We start from the raw sequence: 10,767 nt of genomic DNA, 5'->3' as shown, positions 1-10,767 counted from the left end.
TCAGCCTCCTGAGTAGCTGGGATTACAGGCACCCACCATCACGCCTGGCTAATTTTTGTATTTTTAGTAGAGACGGGTTTTCCCCATGTTGACCAGGCTGGTCTCAAATTCCTGACCTCAAGTGATCCTCCTGCCTCGGCCTCCCAAAGTGCTGGGATTACAGGTGTGAGTCATCGCGCTCTGCTGATAAAAATCTTTTAGCTGTAAATGTTGTGACTAATTTTCCATACATGTGAGACATTTTAGAGATTTTCATCTCTATATCTGTTATCCAAGGAGGCTTTTTTGGTAATCTTTGGAAGTTCAAGTTTGCTTATAAAGATGTCTTAAATGACATAGAAATAATTGCCCCATCCTTAAGCGGAAGTTCAATAGCCACTCTTAAAAGGAGTGGTATGGGGAGTACTTACGGAAGGGAATGCAGAGGGGAAGGGAATTCTCTTAGGATTTTTTTTTTTTTAATAGCTTTCTTAGGATGGCTTTAGAGCTCAGTATTTATCCGAAAGATAGCTGTGAGTTTACTAGTTATGACAGTACTCTGCTGGATCTAGTGTGTATACAACTCCAGGATCCTTTTGCTGAAGGATCCAGAATGTGATCTCTCCAATATGGTAGCCACTAACTACATGTGGCTATTTAAAGTATTTAACTTTAAATAAAATGTAAAATTCAGTTGCCTTAGCCACACTTCAGGTGCTCAATAGGTACACCTGGCTCATTGCTACCTTATTGCAGGGGCCCCCAAGCCCAGGTTTTTGGCCTCTTAAGACCTGGGCCCCACAACAGGAGGTAGGCGGTGGGCAAGCGAGCAAGCATTACCGCCTGAGCTCCACCTCCTGCACATGAGAGGGATCTAGGTTGTGTGCTCCTTATGATAATCTAACTCATGCCTGACGATCTGAGGTAGAACACTTTTATCCTGAAGCCATCTCCCTGTCCTGTCCATGGAAAAATTGTCTTCCACAAAGCTGGTCCCTGGTGCCAAAAAGGTTGGGAACTGCTTCGTTATTGGACAGTGGAAATTTGCCATATCAGAAAGTGTCTTATTGGACAATATAGGTCTAAAATATTGTCATCTCAAAGTTATTTTGACAGTATGATCTAGATGACAGAATTATATGAGAAAGATATTAGAAGAGGCTTAGGTGTGGTAGAGAAGATTGGTGTAAGATTGAAAAGGATATTTTCTTAGCCAATCCTCCAAGACTGTAGATGACACCAGCAGTTACATTTGGAACATTTCAGGCTTTCTTTTACTTTTTGCTCCCAGAATAAAATAAACAAATTCTGTTGTTTTATTTCAGGATTATAAGCATTTTCATGTTTGACTTTCAGGGTGATTCTGAAAAATAGTTTGTGAATTCACATCTCTTATCACACATTTGATTTCATTGTGCAGTTTAAGTCAGATTGAGCAAAATCTTACTTCTTTGTTTTAATTCCTATTAATTGACAAAGGCTTTGAAGTTTTGAGACTTTTAAGCTCTTTAGCTAGCTTGTTTACTTCAACAGTCCCCTAACCCTCACTCCACTTTAAAAAGAAGCCAGTGACTGCTTTTTTGTTAGAGGGAAGTGCTGTAATTCTTTAGTTTCTCACTCTACTTTGGACATGTAGAATTAGGAAAAAAAGCATTTATAATGTAGCAATACTTTTTATGTGGATATGTGGTAAAGATTACTAAAATTGATCATTTCCTTTGTAATTTTTATAATATACTGATTTTAAAAATAGACAAGAGAAAAATCGATTTTATAAATCTTTACCACATATCCACATAAAAATTTAAAAATCTCGTATTAAAATACAAATAGATATTTCAATAAATATAACCAATTATATTAATAGATTTTTCTAATATTGAAGTGTTTACGTAATTGGTCACGGTGTATTATAATTTTAAAATGCGACTTGATTGTTATTGCTAATATTAACTTTGAAAATAGATTTGTGGGGTTTTTTCCTTATTGTATTGTCTTTTCAGATTTTAGTAGTATTGAAAGAATTGAGAAGCTGCCTTTACTCAGTTATCGGCAACAATTTAAGAAGCATGGGAGTTACTTGGTCCTCTTAGGTTTCTTCTGCCTTGAAATCATTTGAGCCTGGTGTTTTTGGAGGATGTAATTCTTTGCAGCTTTCCTAAGTTCTTCCATATAAAGGTTGATTTATTCTTAATTTTCAAATTTGTCAGCATAGAGTTATACACAACATTTTTAAAAACTTTTGTCTGTATGGTTGTGTGAATTATTTTCCTAAATTTTATTTTATATATACTAATGTTTTATCCATTTTAATATTTTATTTCCAAAGAACTATTTTGCTTTAAATAAATTTTTCTAATTCAATTTCCTTTTATGATTATGAATTCCTCTCTCTTCTGAAGGATTACTGATACCCAAATGTTTTTTCTCCTTCAAATATGTTACTTGAAGGAAAGGAAATGAAGTGAGAAGTGAAAACTGCTTGTTTGTGGTATAGGCTTCCTACTTCTATAAAATTGCAACACTGAGATGTAATAGGTAGTTGCTTAAGTAGAAACTATTAAGATTCCAGGATATGGCTGTGTTCCAGGATATGGACTGACCAGTTGCCCCAGGCCATAGCTTTTCCTTCCTTTCCGAATGGCTTTGTTGTAAGGGTATTTTGAAAGCATTGGTATGTAGTGTCTTTTTTTAAAATAAAAGTTTCCCGTTTAGAATCTTTCAGCATCCTCAGCTGATGCTTTCCCAACTTAATGTATACTACCAAACTTATTGCTTGCATATAAGTCATACTTTTCTACTTAGATATGTTAATAGTTCACAGTAAAATGAGTTGGTGGGTTTTTATAAAAATAACATTTTAGAACATTTAAAAAGGTGAGAATATATAACTAAGCTACATTAGTCACCATTAATCAACTAACACATTTCTGTGTATTTATTGAAATGTTTTGTGTTATATATATGTTTTCTTATAAAATATCTTTTTGTTTAACACTAAATTTAAGCACTTGTTTTCCTTTTGTAGGTATAAGCGTGTCTTTTCAGTTGGAACTCATGCGATTACTACATATAATCCCAATACCTTAGAAGTAACAAATCAGGTAATCCTGTTAGAAGCTGTTAGGTGTTTGTATGAACTCCCTTTGAATTTTAAAAGCCAGGCTGTGACCCATTACCCTCCCTTAAATCAGTACTTTAAGATAGAAATGTCAAATCTGAAAGAGATTGATGTGCTTATGTAATACTCTGATTTGGGGATCAAAAATAATAAATAAAGAGGAGGGGGAGAATACGCTTATTTCTAGGCTCTCAAGGGTATAACTTGAAGTTACTATTAGTTGTGGCCACCTCCTTTATGTACAATTAGTAGTTTAGTTCTCTATAATTTTTACAGTCTTATACTTTTTACTGTAATAAAAACATATGTAAGTCATGAGTCCAGTTGGTATAAAATACTTGTCATGGAAGTAGGATTATGTGTGTATAAAGGCAAGAGTAACCTGAACATTTATAAGAAAACATATTCAAAGTTATTCTGACCTGTTTTAATTCCAAATTAGGCATGTTTCACAAACTTATTCACAAATTTATAAGTAATCATAAAATTTCACTTCCCAGTTCTTGTCACTTTTTAATTTTAATTTCTTTGGATTAATGTCGTCATTAAAATAAGAATGCACGAGGTCAGGAGATCGAGACCATCCTGGCTAACACGATGAAACCCCGTCTCTACTAAAAATACAAAAACTAGCCGGGCAAGGTGGCGGGCGCCTGTAGTCCCAGCTACTCCGGAGGCTGAGGCAGGAGAATGGCCTAAACCCGGGAGGTGGAGCTTGCAGTAAGCTGAGATCCGGCCACTGCACTCCAGTCCCGGCAACAGAGCGAGACTCCGCCTCAAAAAAAAAAAAAAAAAAAAAGAATGCATATTGAATTTTTCTAAAAACCTTTAAAAGAATTTCTTTATAGAATTACTATAAGACACAACTTCTAGACCTCTATTTTGTAAAATCTTACTGATTTAATCAGTGGTTATGAAATTAAAGTGACAAAAATAAGCATTACATTTTACTGTGTTATAGTAGCACCAGTCAAAATAACTTTTTTTTTTTTTTTTAGTGGCCTTATGGAGATATTTGCAGCATCAGCCCTGTTGGAAAAGGACAAGGAACAGAGTTCAACCTCACATTTCGTAAAGGCAGTGGAAAAAAGTCAGAAACTTTAAAATTTTCTACAGAGCACAGAACAGAACTTCTTACAGAAGCATTAGTAAGAAGATTCCATGTTCATAAATGAAATTTCTTTCTTCTCTTTTTAAAATGAAGTAGTTACATATAAGTAGAGAAATTAATGTTCTCTATACCCACTATAATTACTTTTTCTTACTGACCTTTAACTTGACACTGTGGAACGTTCACTTTAACAGGCTGGAAATCTTTTATATTTGAGAGTTTATTAGTTTTTTTTAATTGCATGTGCAAGAGAAAGCATTGTATGTTTATCTTGTTCTTCAATAAGGTTTCATACTCTTCTTTTTTGAATATTCTTAAACTATAACTTGAATAACAGTTTTTAGTGTCCAGGTTACCAAGTCAGGATTTTACTTGCTTTGAGTAGAAGGGACGGAGCCAAGTCTTCCTTACCAGTCTGTTATAAACTGTGGTTATGTTTTCTCTTTCAGAGATTTAGAACCGATTTTTCAGAGGGAAAAATCACAGGAAGGGTAAATATTTAACATTTATTATGTATTTTTATTTGTTCAAATGTTGCCCTTTATTGTAAAAATCATTTCATAATCTGTGTGTTCCATTTGTAGCAAAGCTAAAGGGAAAAAACGGAAACAAAATTTTAATGTCTCCTGATACCGTATGATACATGATGTAGTTTAATGGAAACTCAAATATGAACAGTTAGATTTAAGAATGTTGATGCTGGTAGATGGGAAAAAAAAAACAGGCAAAAAAACCTTTGGAGCATTGAAAGCAACACTATAAGCATTCAGGTAGTCCTTATTCAGTATTCCAAACAATAATACTAGAGAGCGGCACACTGCTGATAGTGCTTGTTGGAACATGCATTCGTTGTTTCGTGTAGGAGTTTCTTATTTCAGAAGTGTTCAAGTTTTAAGATTTGAGCATATTGAAACTGTCTTCTTTCATGTTCTTGGACTGGATCTGGCCCGTACTGAAGCTTGGCATGGTGCACTGACAGCTTTGGAGGAAACTGGTAGCATATCAGAGTCATCTTAACTTTCCCAGGCCTTTTCCAGTAATGTAACAGCAGCATTTAAACTAAATCAGAGACTTCTGGGAAAGAGGAATAGGCGTGTATGCTTTTTCACTCTCTTGAAATGTTAATTTTCTTCCCATTAGCAGGTATTACTTTTATAATGGGGAAAAATAATGCTTAAATTTATAGCACTGTTCAGAACCCTAGCTTTTGGCAAAAGGCAGGAACTGAATTCTAATATGTGGGCAGCACCATTCTCCTGTCTGTCTTAGGCCCTCATCCTTCCTATGAATATTCTGCTCCTTGTTTTAGCATCCTAGAAACCTCATTAATTTCAACTCTAGCAATTGACTGGTTGCTCAGCAGCCTTTTTAAATAGTTTAATGGCAACCGGCGAGCTGCTTATTTCTTGTTCCTGATGAGCCATGGTCAAATTTTTATAAATCATAACTTGGTGTGCTTATTTTAGTATTCTATATTGCCAGGTGATGTACTTCATCTGTTTGGGAAACAACTGCTTTCAAAAGCATACTTCGACTTTTTATATAAGCTGTCTTTTGTACCAGTTAACTTCCGCCACTTCATACTTTTCAAAATCTTGTGGTAGAAACAGTACCTCTAGAAGATAGCCCAAAGGATAGTTTACCTAATTTTACATCAGGAGTAAGGGGCTCAAAGTGACACCTATACCATCCTAAAAACAAGTTTAGATTCCACCCCAAATGCTGTGCTGGCTAAACGGCACTCTTCTTGCCTAAGTTGAATTTGGCTCTAAGACCTCCATTTGCCCTAGATATACTTCTAAATCAGGGTTTCTCAAAGTCCTTCTTGGTTGGTCTGTGCAATCCTGAGATACAATGATGTTTCTATCAGCACATCTCATTAATGGCAGTTGTTTATGAGCTGGGAGGAATGGAGAATATTCTATATAGTGGTCTTGAGGCATGTACACAAGTGTAGTTTGGAAAGCTTCACAATTTTTGTGCCCTACCTTCTTCTCCCGTTCCTGCAGGAGAGGTGTGGCGTTGATTGATCTTTTAGTTCGGAATCAAGGTTCTGTATTCTTGGATTAATGCAGGCCCCTTGTCTGTCTGCACAATTACTTTTATGGAACTATGTGTGTGTGATGCATAGATCAGTAATGTTGAAGAGATTTGATGTCCTGTGAAGGTCATTGCTGACTTCAGTGTTGGGATATTAGTGGAGGTGTTCATTACTTAGTGCCTCACTCTCTTTTTCTGAAAACCTAGAAGATAATTTGTTATTTCAGTATTAGAAATAGTTGTACTGTAGAGCAGCCAATTGATTTTTACGTTAAAAATGGTAAATGACCATGTATCCCACTTTATATTGATGGGGGGAAAACTTTGTGGTGTTTCGGTGGGGGAGATGATACTCATTTCACATCTGAAACTTTGTTATCTTTATTTTCTCTTTGCTTCAATTTTCTTTTATTTTAAATTTATTTTCTTCTTTCGTATCGCATCATTTTGCTTAGCAGCCTTGATTAAACCTTTTTTCTTTTTAAAGACTAAAACTGGATAGCAAATGGATATTGACTATTCTAATAATTTCTGACACTCAGCTACTTTAATTTGTGAAAGAATATTATCTAAATGGAATTTTACCTGCTATTATGATTTGAAATCTTGAAAATAACTTTCCAATTGTGTGGTTAGAAAAGCCTAAGGTCAAATGTAGGCCTCAGCTTTTTTTTTTTGGTATGTGGAAATAAAATATACATTAATATACTGAGCTGATTCAGGTTGTTTAAATTGAATATTACAACTTCCCTGAAATGTGACTTAGCTCTTTTCAATATTGAACTTGGATTAAAAGAATCCCTCAAAGAAAGTGGATCTTTTTTCCAATAAAACTCTTTCAGAATAGATTTCTATGTAGGATTTCCTTTTTTCTTTTTATAAATTCACATAGAGTGGCTTAAAATAGCTTCACAAAATATTGTAGCCCAAAACCTTTGCTAATTAAAAAGAAATATACTGTCTTCAATTAGTGCAAACATTCTTAAACACCTCCAAATGGCTAACATTAATCATATTTTCAACAATTTGGATAGTAGTTCTAAATATTTCTGATGACAATTAGATTTTTGGTTGTTTCAATAGTGACTGATACGTTAAATGTTATTTTATATAGTTTTATTTTACAAACCTAAAAGTAAGACTGTTCCTGTCTCTAGAGATACAACTGCTATAAGCATCACTGGAGTGACTCAAGAAAACCCGTAATTTTGGAAGTAACTCCTGGAGGCTTTGACCAAATTAATCCAGCAACCAACAGAGTACTCTGTTCCTATGACTATAGAAATATTGAAGGATTTGTAGACCTCTCAGATTATCAAGGAGGATTTTGTATACTTTATGGAGGATTTAGTAGATTGGTAAGTACTTTAAAAAAAAAAAAAAAACCCTTTAAAAGCGGCATGACCATTTGAAGGAAAGCAAAGCTTTTTATACTTCATTTAGAAATTTCACGTGAGTCCTCTGGGAAGAAGTATAAGAGGCAGGTTTTGGTATCAAAGATACCTGAGCTTGAATCCCAATTTGCTGCTTTCCAAAAGGAGGAGGGTGAGGATCTGGTGAGATAATTTATGTAAAATGCTTTACACACAATGAATGGCTTAGTACTGTAAACAGTGACTACAGTTGTTATTTTCATTGATATTACTGTCTTACCAAAAAGTTTCTAAGCTTTCTTTGAAAAAGTAATTTAAGCCTTGCATGGCGGCTCACACCTATAATAATCCCAGCACTTAGGGAGGCAGAGGTAGGAGGATAGCTTGAGCCCAGGAGTTTGAGACCTGCCTGGGCAACATAGCGAGATCTTGCTCTGCACAAAAAGGAAAAAGAAAATTGAAAAAGTAATTTAAAATAGCTTACTTTTGTGAGCCTTTCATCCTTTGCCTAGCTGTTTATAATCTGAAATCTGAGTATTCGTTGAAACTTAATTTGGAATTCATTACATGTTTTTGTTCTGAAATTCAGAACTATATATAAGTAAATTATGGGGTGTAACAGAAGCTACTTAAGATGCTGAGACCCTGTTAATCAGTAATAGAAGCTGAAGTATAGATAACTATTTTTTTTTAAATATATCCTGCCTTTCTATCTCAAAGATGTGCAGTAGAGATAGTCTCCAAATGGAGAGACTCATTTGAACTTAATTGCAAAATTCCTTTCTATTGAAAATTTAATTTTTGTAGCTACCGTAGTGTTCTGGGAATGCTGCTTCAATATTTAGTGTTTTGTAGATAAAATAGCCTTCTCTTGGTAGCAGAGCCAAAGTAAGCCTAGAACTTTTACATATGTGAGAGTAGATGTTAGCAAAAGGGAAATAAACAATGATGGGAGCTAGATAATCTGATGTACAAAATACAGTTTGTTCTTCAGAGTTACAGGCCTTTTTCCTCTTAGATTTTACTGTTTCCCCACTTGATGGGTACCATCCTAATTTCCCTCATCTAGGAACACACAGGTAAACCTCCGTGTGTTACCTCTGAGGCTAGACCCAAAAGATGAAGGCCCTTCTCCTAGCCCAAAGCCTGCTGTCTTAGTGCTATTCATAGACTGTCTTCCCTGGTCAGTGGTAATTTGAAATGCTTAACATCTTGTTGGTAAACATACCTGATTACAAGAATATGGCCTGTCAGGCCTTAATAGGATAACTGTATCACAGTAATTCAACCAAGCCATAAAATGGAATAATAAGGTAAACATTAAGGATTGAAATTGTTTGATACTCTTCTTATTGCCACCATTTTGTATTACTTGGTGGCAGCAAGAAGTTTTGATTTGAATTAATCCACTTTCCCACTGTAAGACACTAGCTAAAATGAATCAATTCACTATAAATATGGTACTATATCAGATTTATTCAACAAACTTTTAGTACCTTTTGTATCTATGGTGACTATAAAAAGTTGCTAGGAATAAGATCAGGTTCTTAAACACGATGTGATCCAGCGTTTCTCAGCAGGGGAGCTATTGACATTCTGAGCAGGACAATTCTTTCTTGTGTGGGACACCTACTCTGCCCTTTACAGGACATTTAGCATTTCTGGCCTCTAGGCACCAAATGCAAGTTTAGGTTGAGCATACCAAATCTGGAAGTTCAGCATGTTCCAAAATCTGAAACGTTCTCAGTGCCAACATGATGCTTAAAGGAAATGCTTATTGGGGCATTTCAGATTTGGGATTTTTAGATTTGAGATGCTCAACTGGTAAGTGTAATGAAAATATTCCAAATGCTGAAAAACTCTGAAGTCTGAAATACTTCTGATCCCAAGCATTTCAAATGACAGACACTCATCCTGTAGCCTGTTTCCTTATCTTTGTAAATAGAGCCCAGAAAGTTGGTCTGTAACATCAGTAGGCCAATGACTTGTAAACATTTGAACATTCTTCAGCATCATCTTGCAAAGAAGCCCACTATGTAAAATAGATTAAATCAGAGCTGCCTTGTTTGAAACTGAGAGTCCTGCCCACACAGTACCTATCACCCCCAGTGGCTTGGCTGGGGTTCCTTGCAGGCCTTTCTTGGAAGAACCAGCGTGCTGTTTTGCGTAAGGTGATGAGAACCAGAACCTGAGAAATTTTGAGATAATTGCCATTCAATCAGTTACTTGCCAGCCTCTGTATCCCAGACTTTATTATTTTAACTTAGTAATAGTCTTTTCATTGAAACAACTGCTTATTTACTTCTAAGACCTACCTCTTTTTTGTCTAGAATTTCTACTTTAATACCTTTCCTATGAGTTGATTAGCTATAGACACATTTCAGTTGTTTCAACTCTGACTTTTTAAATTTCTAAATTTGTGCAGCATTTATTTGCATCAGAACAAAGAGAAGAGATTATTAAAAGTGCAATAGACCATGCTGGTAACTACATAGGTATTTCATTGCGGATCAGGAAAGAACCTTTAGAATTTGAGCAATATTTGAATCTTCGCTTTGGAAAATACAGCACTGATGAATCCATCACATCTTTAGCAGAGTTTGTAGTCCAAAAAATATCACCTAGACATTCGGTAAGACCCATATGTTAAAAATGAAAATTTATTCATCTGATTTTGACATTTTTAAAAATAACTTTTTAATATGTCTCAATTTTATTTTTTGAAGGAGCCTATAAAAAGAGTTCTAGCACTTACAGAAACATGTTTAGTAGAACGTGATCCAGCAACCTATAATATTGCAACATTGAAGCCTTTAGGAGAAGTAAGTTTCAGCATTGTTAGCTTAAATGAGATTTCTTTCTATTGATAAATTAGGATAATTTTCTTTCTCTTTTAATGTTTACTCTTGGCTAAAGCATATGAAATGGACAGAATTTGTATTTAACTCTTAACATATTTATATTAATTGATCATAGAACAATGATTATTACTAAAGTTATTTTCCAAGTATATATAAAGAATGGAACTTGTTACTCAGTAACTGAAAATTTGAGACTTTTAAGCTCTTTAGCTAGCTTGTTTACTTCAACAGTCCCCTAACCCTCACTCCACTTTAAAAAGAAGCCAGTGACTGCTTTTTTGT

The 10,767-nt window shown here is 34.9% G+C and overlaps 1 protein-coding gene across 1 annotated transcript in view; it reads left to right on the top strand.

The window, feature by feature from the left end:
* Positions 1–10,767, top strand: part of DNAJC13 (DnaJ (Hsp40) homolog, subfamily C, member 13) — a 131,842-nt gene that overhangs the window by 26,862 nt on the left and 94,213 nt on the right. Inside the window, exons 3-8 of the mRNA XM_011958215.1 lie at positions 3,008–3,083; positions 4,099–4,248; positions 4,661–4,702; positions 7,409–7,609; positions 10,050–10,256; positions 10,351–10,446. Coding sequence (XP_011813605.1) covers positions 3,008–3,083; positions 4,099–4,248; positions 4,661–4,702; positions 7,409–7,609; positions 10,050–10,256; positions 10,351–10,446 — 772 coding nt within the window. The remainder of the gene's footprint in view (positions 1–3,007; positions 3,084–4,098; positions 4,249–4,660; positions 4,703–7,408; positions 7,610–10,049; positions 10,257–10,350; positions 10,447–10,767) is intronic.

This window comes from Colobus angolensis, unplaced genomic scaffold (genome assembly GCF_000951035.1).
Source record: "Colobus angolensis palliatus isolate OR3802 unplaced genomic scaffold, Cang.pa_1.0 Scaffold46, whole genome shotgun sequence".
In the NCBI taxonomy this organism is placed as follows: domain Eukaryota; kingdom Metazoa; phylum Chordata; class Mammalia; order Primates; family Cercopithecidae; genus Colobus; species Colobus angolensis.
Note: the sequence above shows the minus strand (reverse complement) of the source record. Positions and strands in the feature narration are given on the sequence as shown.